This window comes from Brienomyrus brachyistius, chromosome 2, assembly GCF_023856365.1.
Source record: "Brienomyrus brachyistius isolate T26 chromosome 2, BBRACH_0.4, whole genome shotgun sequence".
NCBI classification, from domain to species: domain Eukaryota; kingdom Metazoa; phylum Chordata; class Actinopteri; order Osteoglossiformes; family Mormyridae; genus Brienomyrus; species Brienomyrus brachyistius.
In genome coordinates, this window is record NC_064534.1 from 28,072,808 (window position 1) to 28,091,805 (window position 18,998).

The 18,998-nt window shown below is 44.3% G+C and overlaps 1 protein-coding gene across 2 annotated transcripts in view; it reads right to left on the reverse strand.

The window, feature by feature from the left end:
- Window positions 1-1,499: 1,499 nt before the first annotated feature.
- oxct1a (3-oxoacid CoA transferase 1a) overlaps window positions 1,500-18,998 on the reverse strand; it is a 59,950-nt gene continuing 42,451 nt past the window's right edge. For both annotated transcript variants that reach the window (XM_049001309.1, XM_049001310.1), the window contains 4 exons: window positions 11,601-11,690; window positions 10,327-10,407; window positions 2,762-2,863; window positions 1,500-2,151 (listed from right to left, as the gene is read on the reverse strand). In XM_049001309.1, the coding sequence (XP_048857266.1) occupies window positions 2,116-2,151; window positions 2,762-2,863; window positions 10,327-10,407; window positions 11,601-11,690 (309 nt within the window). In that variant the 3' untranslated portion in view covers window positions 1,500-2,115. The remainder of the gene's footprint in view (window positions 2,152-2,761; window positions 2,864-10,326; window positions 10,408-11,600; window positions 11,691-18,998) is intronic.

Below are 18,998 nucleotides of genomic sequence, written 5' to 3' on the forward strand. Positions count from 1 at the left end.
CAGTAAACCTCAGTTTTTTATATGCACATTTAGTGTGTCTTTTCCTGAACAGTGTTCAAATTGAGTATTTTATCGCAGGAAAACCACTATTACTACCAGCCGAGATTTACGACGGACAAGCAGGCAAGGTAAAAGAAAGCCACCGACAAAAAAGGGGAAAGCGCCTTAGCACGTGTCTCCTTTGATTTTCCATTTCCCCACCACCTGGCGATCTCCCACCGCCCTCGTCATTTATCAGCTGGCTAATTGTCGTCTGTCCTCCCACCGCCCAATGCAGGAGCAAAGCGACCTGCGGCAGTCTGGTCCCCCCTCCTCGGACGCCGGCGCCACCACTGTGGGGATCGGTCAAGACAGACTGCTGTGTCGTCTGAGATTTATGGCCCTTGTTTTAATCCCTCGAGAGGGTATGTACCCGAAACCACCCGATTCAAGATCGGGCTGAAAGTGACGGAGGTGCCGTCAAGGCAAGGAGAAAGTCACGCAGGCTGCTGTGTTGTTAAACAGTGTCACCGTACTCATTGATTGAATTATGTGGTGTCAGAAATTTCAATCAGCCTATACAGCATATTGCAATAAACACCAAATCTACAGCCACACATAATTAACGAAATACAAAAGCAATACATTTTTGCCGGTTAACGTTATTCCCATAATTACAACTTCGTGTTAAAATCCGGTTAAAGCAACTTGGCATAGTTTGAATAAAGGTATTCTATATGTTTAAAGGTAACCGTTCAGATATGATAAAAATCCAAAAATGACCCTGGAGTTAGTTTTATTTGACATATACAAAAGATCTTTATAAATCCTTAAACGATTGCACATTTCTTTTTCTTGGTATCGTTTTCATGTTGTTTCCTGCTGATTATATTTGCTTTTTATTGCCAAAGCAATGAAATTTGTTCGGCAAGAGGGGAAGTGATAGAAGGTATCATGCTCTGTGGGTAAACAGATCGCTGACAAAATACAATCAGGCCTCCTTCGATCCTTCTCGTAAGACTGTGAATACACTGGGCCGCGCCTCTAGGCGCTGTTTTAGTGCTGCGTGTTTGGCTCACCGATTACGACCTTGGAGGGGCGCTTTCACTGAACCTCCAGCTATGATTGGCCTGTTACTCTGAGACAAAAAGTCTGCGATAACATGGTTAATGCATGGGTTGGCCCATTCAAACCTGGGTCAATACATTCAGGCAGCTCTTAGTACTAATGGAAATGTATTAGCTGTTTATTTTATGCCATAATCACAAACTGTGAAGTGGAATCAAAAATGGGGGAGAGAAAGTCAAACAGATACTGAGACACATTCTGCTCATTCCTGATTCAGTTGTGCATCATGGATGATTTCACCTGCTACATCATGTTCCAATGACTCCGAAACTCCTCCAGGTTAAGGGAAAATAATTTAAAACCTTAAAATAAATCTCTTTCTAACTTCTACATGACTAAATGTATTTCAACAACATGGCATGTGCAAAAAAACAAACGCGCTGACAACACAGTTTCAGTTAGCATGCCATCTTTTAATTTTGTTTGTACAATGAATGAGAAAAAGCATTTCAGTAGAAAAGTGAAGGCCTTGCAATATTCTGCGAAGACAGCTGCATCGCCGATCTGACTTTCCTTGAGGTTAATCTAACAAGTCTCAACCAATTTGGATCAAACCTGTTATTGTATTGGACTTCATCTCTCCTGCACTGCTAACATTCTTCAGCACATTACAAACAACAAAGACCCTCTCGAAGTTTAAAAATAAAAATAAAATACTACCACACATATAATGGTAACTGACTATAGGAATGATTGGGTCCTTGTTTAAACATCGTTTACGCTAGGTAGATGTTCATTCCAGCACTATATTTGAGTTGGCACGTTCCTATAAAATGAACACATACCATTCACTCAAACTTAAATACATATTCTACCGTACATTTACAGTATCAAATTAGTATCCACTGCAAGTCATTGGACCGTTCTTCCTAAATACCCTTAAAGACCTATGCTATGATACAGTGAGGGATGTATTTTTCAGGAATTCTGGATAATACTGAAGTGTATTGTATGGTTTGATAAGATCCTGAACTTCTTACTGCCGAGGAAGCCTGTTGTCATTCATTTTTAAATCTGCTGCATTGGCCTCAGATTTGGAGAAACCTGTTAAATAAAAATGAAAAATATTTATTGCATCAGGAGAAAAAAGGTAAACAGCATCATTAGTATTCATTAAGACAATACAGAGCAGAATATGTCTATTCATTGGGAAGGCTGCTTTCATGGCAAACTATCATTCAAATTAAGATGTGTGTGTTGTACATACTTTAACCCCTTGTCCTGAGTCACACTACGTGCTGCTTTTTGTTCCTAATTCACTTCAGTCCTGGATGTATTTCAACAAACACAAAGGTACGACATACGGCAAAAGACAAATTTACCCACATAATTAGCCTGGGAGCACAGGTGCGTCCTACGCTTATCCTACAGAGCTGTTTGCATGCTGTTTCGTTATCTCAACCCATTCCTGTGGCTTAATTGCACCAATTCATTGTTAATTTCCAGCGGCATATAAACCTCAATTCCTGCCTACGTCGTCGTTTTCTGCAGCAAAATGTGGATTTCTTAAATACATTACATTAATGATGGGAAAAAAGGAAAAACAAGCTCTTTAAAAATGCTGGAGTGAAAAAAAAAAGAAACGCTGCATTATAATGGCCCTCTGGTATTTTCAGTCCAGGGTTTTCAATGCCGCTCTGCCCATGCATCTCACCTTGAAGTCGGCCCCTGTGCACTTCCTGATGTCATCAGGCGTCAGCCCCTCCCACACTTCGATCAGGGTGAGACCCTGGTCCTTGTCCACGTCGAACACAGCCTGTATGTAATTAAGGGGAAGCGGAGTCACTGGCGGCTGAGGCCACAGACATTGCAAGGTGCAGTGCTGAACATTAACCCTTTATTCTTGTTTCTTTAGCAAATCAGCACTCTGTGCTGATTTCAGCATTTATGTCGGAAGACACGAAGCAGCGTCCTGACCTCTGCTCACCCTGCACTCATACCTAGGTGGCCTTGTTGTTCACGCTGGTGTAAACAGAACAACAGGGTAAGGCACGGACAGCATGCTGTCCCTGCTGGTCAACACGGCGCTATTGCGCCACCCAGGCAGGTGCCCTAGCCTTCACTCAAGATGATGGTGATAGTTTTTGTGGGCAAGAGGGATGCTGCGAGGAATAAAACAGGTAACCACATAGTCACAGTCTGGCATGTGAGGAAGCGGAGACTGTCGCAACGCTAAGAGCCCCTTTGGAAACGGTACCATTTTAATTTAAATAGCCAGCTCCAAGATTTAGCTCGCATGCTGTCAACCACAGTGTCCATTATACCCATGCTAATGATACATTTCCAGCAATCCCAGCAGTAACTCTGCTAAGCTCTCCATAAAAGTCTGGTTAAATGCATGATTTTAGAACAAAATGGTCACATTTTAAAACAAGCAATTTGCAAGCAACCCATGTAAGAGAAAAGAGGTTTGTCCTCTTAAAGTTTCTATTTTTTTTTAACCTGACAGCCATCAAACAGTTTATGCCCTATAATTAGAACAAACATTACGTTTCAGATTTGAGCAGTTGGACACGGGAGGCTGCATCATTGTTCAGCCTTTAAACTTGTCTGTCAGTGAAAGGTTTGCACCCAGAAAGCAGTAGCAGCTGCCAGCAGAGGCCAGGCGTGGAGAAAGGGATGGTGACACTGATCTAGGGCAACCATAGTGAGGAGGAGGAGACACTGGCAAAAATGAGGAAAAAAAAAACAAAAATGGAGGGATTCATAAATTGTCAGTATGGAATTAGAAATCTCTGGAACCATGCTGAATTTAGCCATTCTTCTGTGGTTCCCGTTAGTGACTTAAAAGGGAACCACAACCTTGTCTGCAGTGCTTAAAAGTACAAACTGATCTTGGTGCATCTTTGGTTAACGAGAAATGTAACAGCTTTGGGTGGCGATATATTTAGCACAGGTTTCCTGCTGGGTGGTGCAGTCAGTCGTGACAGAATGAAGTCAATTTTCAAAACATATAGATACAGCCCTGGAAAAAATGAAGAGACCACAGCAACATTTTGTTTCACTCGTTTTTAAATTTATGGGTCTGTGAATAATATATATTTTGCAAACTGCAGCCTGGTTCTTCTCTGTTTCTCACTGATGAAGGGCTTCTTCCTTGCTTTATGGGACTTTAGTCCTGCTTCTAAGAGGCTGTTACAAACTTGTGCTGGCAGTGCACTTCACACCTGCACTAAATGCTTTCCATTCCTTTTGAAGGTCACTTGATGTCATCCTCCAATTCATGAGGTACTATCGGATAAGTTGACCATTATCCCTGGCATTAGGAAGTCACTTCCTCCCTCTACCTGGCTGGTTTCTGGTCATTCCCAGTGTCTCCTGCTTCACCTTGTTCTTGCGTACTGCTGTCTCAGATATTGTGAACCTGGAAGCAGCCTGCTGCTCAGTGCAGTCTTCTGTCAGCAGAACCACGATTAAACCAGGATTTAAAAATGTAGGTTTGTTTAAAAATATAGAGCGGTCTCTTAATTTTTTCCAGAGCTGTATATACCCAACATAATCAATATACTATATGTGTTGCTGCATGTCAGCGCATTTATATTACAAACTAAAACTGGACAGCCTTTTTGGAGGACGGAAAGGGGGTTACTCCGCTGGCTTGCTTGCTTGTGGATGCACACACTGCTCCAAAACGGCTGCCTCTGAGGCCCGAAGGAAAGACTGACAGCACAGAACATGCCTGATAGATAACAGAGCCTCATAAAAGCTTGCGTGAGTGGAGAGGCGAGCCTTGAGTAGCAGAGTGACACAGAATGTGCAGAACAGCTACAGCTTCCAGATTGTGTTCCCAAGTTCACTGGATTCTTCATTTATTTATACCATCACATATCCAAATATTAAATGTACTACAGCTCTAACCGGGCCCATCAAACATGCACACTTCTATTAATAGCACCCCTTTCAGAAACCTGCACAGGCTACACCTTCTGGGTATAATACACTGGAGCAGTTACCACATTTTTTACAGATATTTAACAGCACCTCTGCTCTAATCGAGCACCCAAAGGTTCTCAGTGCTGCAAGCTCACTGACGAAACCAGAAAAACTGACACTAACGACACTCCGCAACAAAGTCCGAAGGAACTGTCTTTGAGTATGCAATTAGCGCGACACTTACCCACTGGCTCTGAACGACAGACAAAAAAATCTTTTCCGTGACACTTTGAAGATGTTATTCGCCAGCTTCCTTTGACTTATTTTCCATAGTCAGCTTGGACAGAATTCACAAGTCCCCGCTTCTCCCATTTCCTGAAGCTTACACAGAGCTTCTGTATCACTCAGATGTTCATTATGTAAGGTAATACCAGGAATTCTCTGCAGGAATGCTCCTAATTGCACGCAAATATTAGGAGAAAAAATTAAACCCTCAAAAAAACCCTCCTTAGAACAGCTTCTCAATTATTAAAGAGCCACAAACCCCCACGTATCTGAAGCTGCTCCCGACAATCCACCTCACCTTCACCTTCTCCTGGTTCCTGCCCTAGTGGGCATCCAAAATGAAGCCATCAAAAGGACATACGCGAACACCCAGAGGTGAGCGCGCACCAAACTCATACCCTAAGGTGTGGCTAAATGTCGATGTGAAATGTGTTGACTGCTTCAGTTAAACCCTGAGAAAAGGAACAATCTGAGAAGGACATGGAACAGAATACGAATAATCTATAGGAGGCCCCATGAAAATGGAATGAAAAATGGATGGATATTAAGAAGACAGCAACAAAAGCAGAGAGGAAAACAGTGGGGGGAAAAAAGGCAGAACAAGGGACAAAATAAATGAGTCAATCTCCATATGAAATGGTGTTACTTCAGTCCAAATGACAGGAACAAAAGAATAAAACACAAACCAACTCAAATGACAATTACGAAATAAAAAGAAGAGATGTCAAAATAAGCCAGGCTGAAACCAAACAACCAGATTGGGAAGCAGTGTCTATACTACATATATATACAAAATGTGTCTATTGACTGCTGCTGTGCTTTAAGGAGCCTCCTAACCTTTTATTCCTGCTCTTCTTCTTTTGCCGCTTTATATAATGTGAATTAAAATGTGCTTTGATGTGTATGATTAAAATACAGGGGGGGGGTGGGTGAGGCATGAGACCTGCACATGCACATTTCTGTCTTTCACAGAGATTAAGGACAGAGGGGGAGACGGCCCAGACCTGCGTAAATGAGTTAGAGCAGAAAGGTGAGGTCTGTCATGTGCTGCACTGCACCATAATATGGAAAATTAACTCAGTACCAAGACGGCTGTTGGACTTGAGGTCTGAATGTAGAAATAATTACTGTTACGGAAATGACAATTAATGATCTTGATAAAACAAATTATCTAAATGAACATCAGTCTGGAAGCTATGAATCAATCAGAAAAATCTGTCGCGTGCATTTCTGATTTTCACGCTGATGAGCGTCATGCTTATGAAACCTAATGGTACCAAAATGGTAACGATTATAACAACTCCATAACAGGGAGAGCTGACTTTCAGTATAAACAAATGTATGATTAGTTTGGTCACTGAATGGTCAGGAAGATTAAACGCTGTTTGAAAAATCGCATGTTTGCATGCTCCGCAGATCCGTAAGGGGCTGCCCAGCCCAGTGGTCGCATTAGCGCTACGTGACAGATTCCCGTTATGAACTAACCTCTCAGCATACAGCAAACACACACTGGACCAGCGCTTTAAGCTTGAGCAAAAGGGTTGTTTCTTAGGTTGCCTTGGCCGTCTGAGCTGAATAGTGTGGGTGTGGGGCGGGGGGCCTCTGGGAGCAGCAAAATGTCACGGGAACCAGGAATGGGGACGGGAGGAGGGGGGGGCGGGACGTGCCGGCTGCAGCTGCGGCGCTTCAGACGTACGAGTTCTGCTCTCTGACACAAGAGCATCGCAGCCTTGTCCCCCAGCGGTACAACAGCCGCTCAGCTATAAAATCTAATCATAAATAATAAAAATGTATGACGGCATACGTGTGGTCACCCCAGCTTAGAAAATCCAGAGAACAGCAGATTAGTGAACGCAGGCAAATATAAAAAAGGAGATCAAGCAACACAAAATGAGGAAGATAACCGACTGCAATCTATCCGCCATCGTCTAAACACTTATAGCCAGGGCCGTGGAGGGGGGGCAGGAGCTTATCGCAGGCACAAAGCTGTGGAGCAGCCTGCATGGGAAATAACCTACTGCTTTGGTATAGATCTGGCTAGCTAGGTTATTAGTATTTGTAAAAAATATCGAATGCTTACATATTACACTCCGACAATGAGAACGATGAAACAAAAACACCTGCAAAAAGTATGTTTTCTCATTACAGACTCAAATAAGATGCTTTTAAGCATCATTTATTTAGCATAGTCTTTCCTAGGCATGCATTATGCTGTTGTTCTGTTTAAACTGAAAATCACATCCAGTCCCGTTTTCCTACAACCATGATGGATGACAGTCAGTGGCTGAAGAGCAGTTCAACAGGGGACCGGGTTTTAAGCAATTCTACTTTGGTCAAATGGCTGCCGGGAGGAGGGATGCTAATGGGGGTGGGGGAGCCCAAGGGGTCCAGGCCTGACAGGCAAACACCATTTTCTGTACCCATAATTACATCCATCATACATGTGCATGTCCACCAGCCCCCTCAATATGCCTGCACACAAAGTTAGAATCTCAGTATGCTTACAGGCAAAATTTACCCCTTAGAGAAAGTACATTAATGTAAAACACACACACACACACACACACACACACACACACACACACACACACACACACACAGGTTAAGTATCTAAATGCTTGTGAGGACCATCCATTCATTTCTATGGGTTATGGGCATAACCCTAATCTATCACGACCTTAATCCTTACCCAGCCCTAACCTTAACCTTGAGTAACCAAACAAAATACTTTTTACAAACAAGGACTTTTTAGTTTTTTGATTGTATTTGGGGACATCACATGACCAGGCCACCTGACCTAAACACAGTAGAGATGGTTTTGGAGGAGTTCGACCAGAGAGTGAAGGAAAAGCAGCCAATGATGGCTTAGCATATGTGGGACCTCCTTCAGGACAGCTGGACAAGCATCCAGGAGGCCACCTCATGAAACTGGTATAGAGGAGACAATAGGGTCAGCCAGTCCCTGGAGGAATTGGGTTTAAGGGCCTTGCTCAAGGGCCCAATGGTGGGATCACTCTGCCGACTTAGGAATTTAAACCGGCAACCTTCTGAGTCCCAACCTACAGGGCTGCCCCCACCTCCAAAAAAATATTTTTTTGCTTAATACTTTTGACTGGTAGCACACCGGATCTCACGCATGCACACACACACACACACACACACACACACACACGCACACACACACACACACACACACACTCCATATAACCAACCCCTTCCCTCAATTGATCTTCCTGTCAAAAATTTCCTCAAATATTCAAGTTTATTGATTTCAAGGCAGGGTCATGTAAGGAACAGCCAATCCGCCACACCGGCAAATCAAATTTAAAGTCTGTGCTTTATTTTTATCCTGCTGTTATAGAATTCTGCCTATGGTATCACAAAAAGGGCAAAGTGTTCTACAGATCTGTAAACGTGCACATGGGCAATTTCTCCCTTATGAAAACGCCCTTGGGGCAACTACTGTATGAACAGAGGTTCATACTTGCAGTTAATCGCTGAAGAGCACAGCAGTTTCCCGGTGAGTTGGTGTATATGTGCAGGTTTGTGTGTGTACTTATATCGGGGGAGGAGAAGGTGCTCGATGTTGACAGAGCCGTTTCAGCAGCATGCGTCATGTGTGCGCCGTCCATACAGCAGGTTCAACCTGTGCAAGTAAGGCAGTGGGGGCTGCAGCAGGCATGAGGGATCGCTATGGCAACCTCTGGTGAGAACACGGCGACGCCCGTCATGAGGAGACAGAACGAGCCGAAGGCAGCTGTTTGGACTAGTGATCTCTCAGGTCAAGCTCAAACCAAATAATTGTCATAATTTTTTGGGTGGTGCATGAGAACATTTGAGAAAAAAGAAAAAAAAAACTAAAATACTCTACTTCAAAACAAAAAAGTTGTATTTTCAGTAATGTTGGGTTGTATTTTCCTTTCTCCCCCAAATTTAAACATTGGTGTGACATTAACTTTGGATCTGGAGCCACAGCATGTCCTTTTATTAAACAGATAGCCCACAAATAATGGATGGGCTGAGCCAGTGCGGTCATCCTGGCCTGACCATCTCTAGCTCTCAGAAATGCAGTGCGTGTCTCGGCTTTGCTGAAGCAGCTGTTCGCTCTCTGCTTTCTCTGCTTCACTTCACTCAGCAGGATAACATTTTCGAGGCATCTGAGCATACATATTATATTACTTAGCTACAAGTGCTTCAGAATTTCCATTTTCTTCTGGCTGCAGCCATTGGCTCCACATACAAGTACTCCGTGTGCTCTAAACCCCAGTTTGCTTTGTGTTGCCAGAACATCGGCAAACTGGTGGAGGATATTCAGCAAAGCAAACTGTGCAAGAAAAACTGAAATAATGCAATAGCGTCACAGGAAGCTCCTTTTTTTTTATAAAGAAAATAAATGACATATCCTTAAAAGTAGACCACTGAACCAAAGCAGAGCAAATCACATCTCTTGCCCTGTAACCCTAGTGGGTTCTTGGTGACGAAATGGATCTCACTTAGATGCTAGCAAGAGCAATGTCATTTGCACTCCTGGTAAAATATATATATATATATATATATATATATATATATATATATATATATATATATATATTACTAAAACAGGACTGCTGCAGTGAATTTCAAATTGTTTTTAATGAATAAGAATGTTTGCCAGGAAAACAAAGTATGTCGCCCCTAATTATTGCCTGAAGGAATTGATTTAATAACCGACTGACCAAGAACAGAAGCTTAAACGGTAATTGCATCATAGCACTATCAATGCAGAAGCAGCCCTCCCCAAAATGCTTTAAAACAGACCACGGAATTCTGTGACCACCTACCGGCACCTGCAAGATAGCGATGATCCGTAACCATTTTTCACGGTATATCTTGACTGCAGGTATGTACATATGGATGTCAATGCTAAGTAACAGCCAGATATACAGTCACCTTCTTTTTGATCAAAAGCCCATAAGACTATCGATGGCTCATATGACGAAACAGACAATTCAGAATGAACCGTATCTACTGCGGTTGGAATGCATCGCCTCCGTGTTACGGGAATGAGCAAACGGGCCTCACCTTCTCCGTGATGATGCGATCCACACACTGCTTCCCGGTCAGTGGCAGTGAACACTTCTCCATGATCTTGTGTCCACCCCCCTGGAACCGAAAGACAGCAACTGGTTACCAGAGGCTCAATGGTTCACTGCCCACCCACCGGCTGTCAATCATGCGTTATTGCCGACTTATTGGAAACAAGCAACTTCCCAAAGGTGTACGGAGGTCTTGAAAGACCTTACAGGATGCAAATAATAAATATTATTTGGGAACCAAAACTGTGCCTGATTTTTTTCCCCCAATGATCTGCTGCAAAAGTAGTTGTGTAACCTGAGAGGAAAGATGTCGGAGGAACACCGAGTGATGTGCAACTTGGCCCCAGCTTGCCCTAGTCCGATTTCCGCTGGCATCCGCGTTTCAGACCGACACAGCCCTGGCACTCCGCTGAATTCCTCCTTGAAGGGACCGCCACTCAAGATGAGACAGGGCCAGCACAGGTTGTGCAAGAAATTAAACTAGCCGAGGTGGAAAAAGCACTCGCACTGCATAAAGCTCAGTGCTGGCTAAGGAAGACACTCTGGCGCTACCCCTAAAGCCTTGGAGTGCTGTAACGCTAAAACAAGTTTGTTTGCAGCCAAATGACCACACGGTTAGGGCAGGAAAGAGTGGGTGTGTGTGTGTGTGGGTGGGTGATGGCTGACAAAGGGAGAATGCTCGCTGCTGCATTCTCCGGAGGAATGACCGCCGCCCTTCACTCGGCCGCTTCTTTTGACAGACCCATCCAATTATGCTTCCTGTACCCAATTACCGTTCCCTAATGATCCTGTCTATTGAAAAGCCCACATTCCCCACTACAGTGGGACAGGAAGACCTCTCAAACGTAATGTAATTAAAGCCACTTCACTGGAAGCTCACTATCATTATCCGTGGATTAGACACCAGAATGCAAAGAGATACTGATGAGCAACACACATGCATAAAGACACACGCGCCATCGCCATCCATGCCGCACACACCCACAGGGTGTTCATTAAGAAGACCTGCACCAACTGTACATTATTATATACATTTTCAATCGATTATGTAACTAAAAATGTTAATTTCTAAGCTGATTTGCGTCTTTGGATAGTGGCAAAAAATGAGAACCTAGAGGAATGGCATGCGTACCAATGCCACACAGACAAGACGGGCATCAAACCCTCAACCTGAGAGGTCCTACCCACTGAGGCACCCTGCTGCCCTTTAACTTTGAAATAATATGTAAAATACTACATCAGTACCAATACTCCCGTTACCTTGGCAGAATGCTCCATGGTAACAACCACTTTAGTTCCAGCACTGGCCACCAGGTCCATGGCCCCACCCATGCCCTTCACCATCTTCCCCTGGGGACAAAAACATATAAGAGACAAGCGTCGTGAGTGAGGAGACATTCTGAGCGTCATTCCTATATGCATCGTACATAGATCCAGTCTTGAGCACCATCTGAAAACACCTCCACAACCAAATTTGATTTTCAGGCCGTGTCACATTTTGTGTTCGGTTCTCCCGATCCTGTCCATCCCCGTATCCCTGAAACGGGAAACCCCATTCCGAAAACACTACCTATCACCCGCCCCATTGCCATCATATGTGGATCGGTTCAGCTGCCCGGCCAGAAGTGAGCATGGTAGCTCAGTATTCATTTGTTTCTCTGTGCTCAGGCAAAGGACGGAAGTGACAGCAGTATGTATGGATGTGACAGGTGGGCTTCGAAGTGAGAGCGAGTTGGGGCTTTGCTGTTATGTCCCTGCTTCGCAATAGAGACTGGAGAAATGAAAGAATGGAAAAAGGAGGATGAAAGACAGCAAGTTTGGATTTAGGGGAACCCCATGCATACAGGCCTCCAGAAGTGTAGCGAATTCTTTAGCTACACTGTAACAGAAAGGTTTTTAATCTCTTCCAGTCACATGATATAAACAATCACACATGGTTGCTGTCTGATGGAAATTAAGGATGCCCACTTTTTGACGATTGTGACGTTTTACTATAGATGGAACTAGCCCCTTCTCCTCTGACCACAGGCATTGTTTGACATAAGCATTTGACAACTGACCAATGAAAAGATGCTATATGAAGTCATCTAGTTCACTAATATTTATGTTTGAACCAGTTAAAATTTGTGTTTATGATTGCTATTGGTATGGATTACTTTCCATAGCTAATATTAACAATTTTTTGTTGATAGCTAGCTTACTAACATTACTATTATTTGTGAATATAAAGCCAGATTAGTTTGTATCTTCTTGACACTGACATATTTGCATCACTGACAACAATCCACTAAGTCCATTTAAAACAATAACCCTTTCACTGATGGCTGTGCAAAGGTAGGTTTCTATCTGTGGTACTAAGGGTACCTCATTACATTGTGACATGTATGCCTTCAGACAGTTATTACAATAGGTTTATCAAGTAAATCGTCACAAAATAATTGTATTTCACAGATCAAAGAACTGAACTGTAATGTTTCAATGCATTTCGAAAACCATTTTCTTTTTCAGAGAGCAGAGTGTGTTTAAAGATGTAAAGACTATATGAACATGTGAAAACTATATACAAGTAACACCATCTGTTTCAATTTATAGGTTTTACCTTCATGAAAAATATGTCAAATTTTCCACAAGACTGATTTTTAAGAGAAATTTAAAAAAAAAATCTCTTAAAGCAAACATCGGCGAGTTCCCTGGCGCCATGCATTTCCATCATGCTGCTGCCACAGCAATGCCCTGGGGCTGAGGAGAAGGCTGACCTTTGACCCCAAGCACAGAGGGAGGAGTAGCAATTTAGCAGCCCGGCAAGGAGAAAGGGAACGTCCTGAAACGGCAGAGCGGAACGCGCCAGAGCATCTGTGACGCCAGCTGAAGACTGCGATCCCCAGACGAGTCCCAGCCCGTGTGGCGGAGAACGAGCTGCTCTGCAAACAACAGGCAACAGCTGCACCATCGCGCCGTCCGTCACGGATTAACACAGAGGGTGTGAAAGCCTTCTTTTCACTTTCGGAAAACTCTGCATAGTTCTGTCTGGAATTCTTGCATAAAGATTTGTGTGGATCAATGTTTTCCAATCTGGTCCTCAGGGACCCACAGACAGTCCACGTTTTTGCCTGCGAGGGGGTCAGATGTATCAGATTGGGAAATAAAGCTGTAGATCAGTCACACAAACCACTGCATTCAACTTGGAATCATGTGCAGTGAAAGCATTTTCCCAGCACAGGGCAGTGCGGGGCCTGCAGCCTTGCCCAGGAAGCACAGTGCATGATTAACCCTAGACGATATGCCGGTCCATCTCTGGGCACACACTCATCCACACAATCACACGTTATGGACAAATTACAGACATAAATTCACTTAAATGCATGTTTTGAAGGAAGGAGGAAACAAGAGCAACCACAGGTAACCCACACAAACACAGAGAGGATATACAAGCTCCACATCCAAAGAAAAGGGAACCGCCATTTTAACCTACACCTCTGGAGGTGAGAAACAGCAACTCTCCTCACCAAGCCACCGTGGCAGGATATTTGTATTTCAGACTAACGCGTGAGAGCGAGACGGGCTAACACAGGTTTTTCAACAGCTGCCCTACAAAAGTGCTTACCTGCCAAACCTGCAGCTGTCAAAGCTGATACCCATCTCCCATTCGGTCAAACAAAAATGCCAGTCACTAAAAATAAAAAGCCCTGGAGAAACACTACTGCATGTTAGATCACTCCTCGAGTTGTCCCCTTCACAGAGATCCAGTGAAGAGAACTGATTATGAAAGGCTCTCACACCCTTGGTGCCACCAATAACTGCACCCCTCCCTCAAAAGTTTGACAGGTCTTCAAGAAATCATGACCAAAAAAGGGGCAAACCTGCTCGCTTCTGTGGTTCGTGCTGTTGAAATACAGCTTTAACTCCCTCTACTGAGATTCACCGGCTATGAACCAAGCTAGCAAATCCTATGAAATGAAATGATCTGTAGCACCAGAAAACAACTTTAATCAGAGGATTAACAATGAGTAATGGCAAAAAAAGGCAATTCCAGGTAGACTGTTGTTTCTGAATTGTCTGAGTGCCCTGTGATAGAGTGGCACCCCACACTGGGTTATTCTCTGCTTTGAGCCAGTAGCTTCTGAAGTAGGCTCTGCAACCCTGCATAGGACAAGTGGGTAGAGAAAATAGATGGATGGAAAGCTTGTTCCCAAGTGTCAACATGTAAGAGTGTAATTTATAAAGGACAATTTAGATTCACATGTGGTATGGCTTGGATAGGAGATTCTCCAGATTCTTCGCATGTGTGCAGACACAAGCTTGATCGATGACAAAACAACAGCAGAAAGTTCAACACTTCACCTCAAGGGTCCCCACCACTGCCCATCCTAATTAGATTTTTGGTCCCATTGAGCGTTTTCATGTAATCTTATTTTTTGATTTTGAGTGAGAGAGGGACCAGCCTTGTATACATTTTTGGACTTGTGCTTAGAAGCCACTGTTGCTAGGAGACTGGAGCTGCGATCATCAGTGGCTCAAATCCCTAACAAAAGGTACCTTTTGATTAAGCGACTTTGTAGTAGACACTCTGCCCTTGAGAACATTCAAGGGAAGGACGAGCTGCAGTTTCATTCCTAGAAGGTCCTGCATGACACCAAGTTCAGAAAACAAACTTGACAGGAGAGCTGCTGATTCAACTTTCGGACACTGGACCCTGTCTTCTTAGGGATCTATCTGAAAAAATTCATTTGTCTGGCCTCAGGGTTCTTCACCTGAGCTGACTTTGTGGCACGACTGACCAATGGACACTGGCAGCACGACACTTTATGCGCAGATGGACCATACTGAGCGAGAATTAAAAATATGAATTCCCACAGTGTAGAGCTTATAGCGGGTGCAGGGCGGTCCACTGGAGCACGAATGTGTGGCTGGCTTTAACAATTTAATTGCCACAATCCGCGGGATGAAGAACTAATAGGCAGGCATTTGGGTGAACAAAGGGGGGTTTTGGAAACCAAAACTGAACAGAACTGAAAAGTGGCTGGAAAAAAAACATGGAGTCAAGAACAGGAGGATTGGTACAGGGAAGGGCATGGGCAGAGAGGAGGACTGGTACAGAGAAGGGCATGGGCAGAGAGGAGGACTGGTACAGGGAAGGGCATGGGCAGAGAGGAGGACTGGTACAGAGAAGGGCATGGGCAGAGAGGAGGACTGGTACAGGGAAGGGCATGGGTAGAGAGGAGGACTGGTACAGGGAAGGGCATGGGCAGAGAGGAGGACTGGTACAGGGAAGAGCATGGGCAGAGAGGAGGACTGCTACAGGGAAGGGCATGGGCAGAGAGGAGGACTGCTACAGGGAAGGGCATGGGCAGAGAGGAGGACTGGTACAGGGAAGGGCATGGGCAGAGAGGAGGACTGCTACAGGGAAGGGCATGGGCAGAGAGGAGGACTGGTACAGGGAAGGGCATGGGCAGAGAGGAGGACTGCTACAGGGAAGGGCATGGGCAGAGAGGAGGACTGGTACAGGGAAGGGCATGGGCAGAGAGGAGGACTGCTACAGGGAAGGGCATGGGCAGAGAGGAGGAGCGACAATCATGATTGGACTAGTGATGACGGGATAAACAGACACCTAAATATCAAGACTAAAGAGGGGCAACAAACAAGCGCGGCTCATCAGGGTCACGCTAGGAAGAATACTTGAGGGTCAGGTGGCTATGGAGGGCAGGACATAACATTATAATGAGTAGGATACAGGTGTCATATTTCAAGCGTTTCTCTTGTTTCAGTTTTCCATCACTCTCACCCACATGAGCATAAGGCCTTTTTTTAATCTCCGGTTGCTGCAGTGCCACCCATCTACTCTATGAAGCAATAAACACTTGTTTTCTTATGTGCCATCATAAGGTTTCGACACTCAGAGATGAGAAGGTAAACGAGGACCATTTTGTGGGCAACAGTCTTCAAAGCTGAAATTTCTTCAGCAGACAACAAAGTTGGTGCAAAGCCATGTGTAAGGAGGCCCACCGCCTGACTACAGGAGAGTGAAATGAAAGTTAAAAGACTTAAGTGACAAGAAATGAATCTCAAGTCAATCAAAACTAAGATTTTATGCTTTGGAGAAAAAAACCCAGATAATTGGCACATGGCAAGCAATGATACAGATATCCATTTGAAGCAAAGGCTTTGCTGATACTGAATATTTAATCATTACATTAGAAAAAAAAAATACTGCAGTCACCTTTCGATAATTCAGGTGTTTTGTAATCTCTGTTGTCTATCCATGACTTTCTTATACTTCAGCACTGAAACTACAAAGGAAACAGGCGTAGAAACATGTGACAGAATTGACACACTCTCTTTCTCCCCATCATTCAGTATAAATAGACAACCAGTTAAATTGGCATCGTGAAGAAGGGAGGAGTGCATGTCAATCATTAATGTGTTTTACAGATTCAGACACTTTCACTAGCAACACCTTCCACATTATACCTGCACCTCTCCTGCGCCGAGACGGCATCGCGAAGGCGCAGATAAATCATATGTGCCCCAAAAAACTGCAAAGGAGATACAAATTATATATAACAGGAAAAAGTAACAGGGATGCCTCAAAGTTCTGGGATGACGACTGGAGTAGAAGGGCTGTAAGCACCATGCATTTTCTGAACCTCCTTGTCCTATATGGGGCTGCAGGCTTCTGTAGCTTCTGTCCTGGAAGCTACAGACACAACATAGCGAATATAAGACGGGATGGAATGCCAATGCACACCATCTACATGTACAGACAATTTGGTAACTCCAGTTCAATTGAGCATGTTTTTGGACTGTGGGGAGTAACCGAAGGACCCGGAGGAACCCCAACAATAAGATGGGGAGAACATGCAAACTCCACACATGTGGAGTCATGGCGGAGGCTCCATGTGCCCAGTCCCAACAGTGCTATCCACTGGGCTACTGGATCATGCTTATTAATGAAAGCCAGGGGTAACAATGTTTTCATATGGGACCAGCAAGGTGACCGGAGCTGACTAAAGAAAGTGACTGAAGGAGTATCGGGAGGGGAAGCTGGTGAGATGCCTTCATACTTGTGTTACCAGTGTTACCCTTTCAGACACCTACATACATACACAAAGAAACAAATAAAAAACAAACCCTGACATGCACAGAAAGGGCAACTTCAGATTATGGTACTTCAACCCCTAAGTGTTTCCATGGTAACAGATCAAATATTTCCCTTGCACTTGCTATGAGAACGAGCGCCGACACAGGCCACGGTGCCCCTCCTCCCCGTCGGCGGTCTGCATCGCCTTCCTGGCTTCCTGTCTGCCGTGGATTAAAACGGCCCCACCGGGCAGGATGGCGACGTGGGCAGTGTGAAAGCCGCATGTCGAGTCTTACTGATGGAGACATCGACCAGGCCAGTCCTGGCTGCAGGCCAATCACTGACGCGGTGTATTGATTACGGAACAGGGGAATTGAATGTTACCAAGTGAATTTCTGGCCGGGGGGGGGGGGTGAGTTGGGGTGAACTGGGGGCAGGGAAGGAGAGTACCAGCAGGCCAAGGAGTTTAGAAAGTTCTAAGTGGCTAAGGATGTCTGCCAAATGCCAAAAATGTAAATGTACCTCACTATTAAGATGCAACATCTCCATAATTATCTGGATGTTGGCATGAAGGGGGGGCATGGCTAGGCGGGGGTCTATCGTTGCTGCCTCACACCTCTGTTGCTCCGGCTCTGCTTGTGTGGAGATTGTGTGTGGAGTTCGCATGTTTCCCCATGTTGTTGTGGGGTTTCTTCTGGGTTCCCCCCACAGTCCAAAAACATACTAAGGTGACCTTGAGTTATGGGATTATTATGTTAACTGCAATGCGTTGGCGCCTCCTTCTGGGTTATTCACTACCTTGTGGTCACAGCCTCCGGGATAGTGGAATGACTTTCTAAAATGCCAACTTTACGACTGGGGGAAACCAGAGAAACATGAAACCTCATTTTAATGAGTAAATGGAGGGTACACACTTAACTGTGTGTGACCAATGTGGGGAAGGCAGAGAAAGAAACCCTTAATAGAACAGCAACAAATAAAACATAAGTTACAGCTGTGTCAAACAGTCAAGCGCATAAAAACCTCCATAGGCACCAATAACGAAAAAGAGCGACTATTTTTAATCTTGTGACTGGACGTCTACTAAAAACAGCAAACACCTATATTTGGGAGTATAAAAAAGCACAAATCACAACAAAAGAGCAAAATCGGATTAAAAAAAGGTTACTGTGGAGATTATTCAAAGAGACTAAAAGACGGGGGCCTAGTCACTAAAAACACCAGGGAGTTCTGCTATGATGATTCTCAGTTCTATATTTCAGCCCACTCTGGACTAGGAAAGACGCTACAAAGAGACCAAACATTTCACCTACTTCCTCATCTGCTACTGATGCTTTTTCGGCAAAGAACATCTTGTGTAGTCATCCTTCCAAGCATAGTTTTTTAAATCAAATTCAATACGAAAAACTGCCAGGCTTTGAAGCCAAAACACTGACACCCCTTTATCTTTTCTCCATTGTGCTGTTTGAGTTCCATATTTCCAGGTTAATGCTAATGCATATTCACCATATCGACATGCCCCCCCTGAAAGCTTGCACACTTTGGAAACAAAGTTACCAGCAGGATGCAATGCAACACAA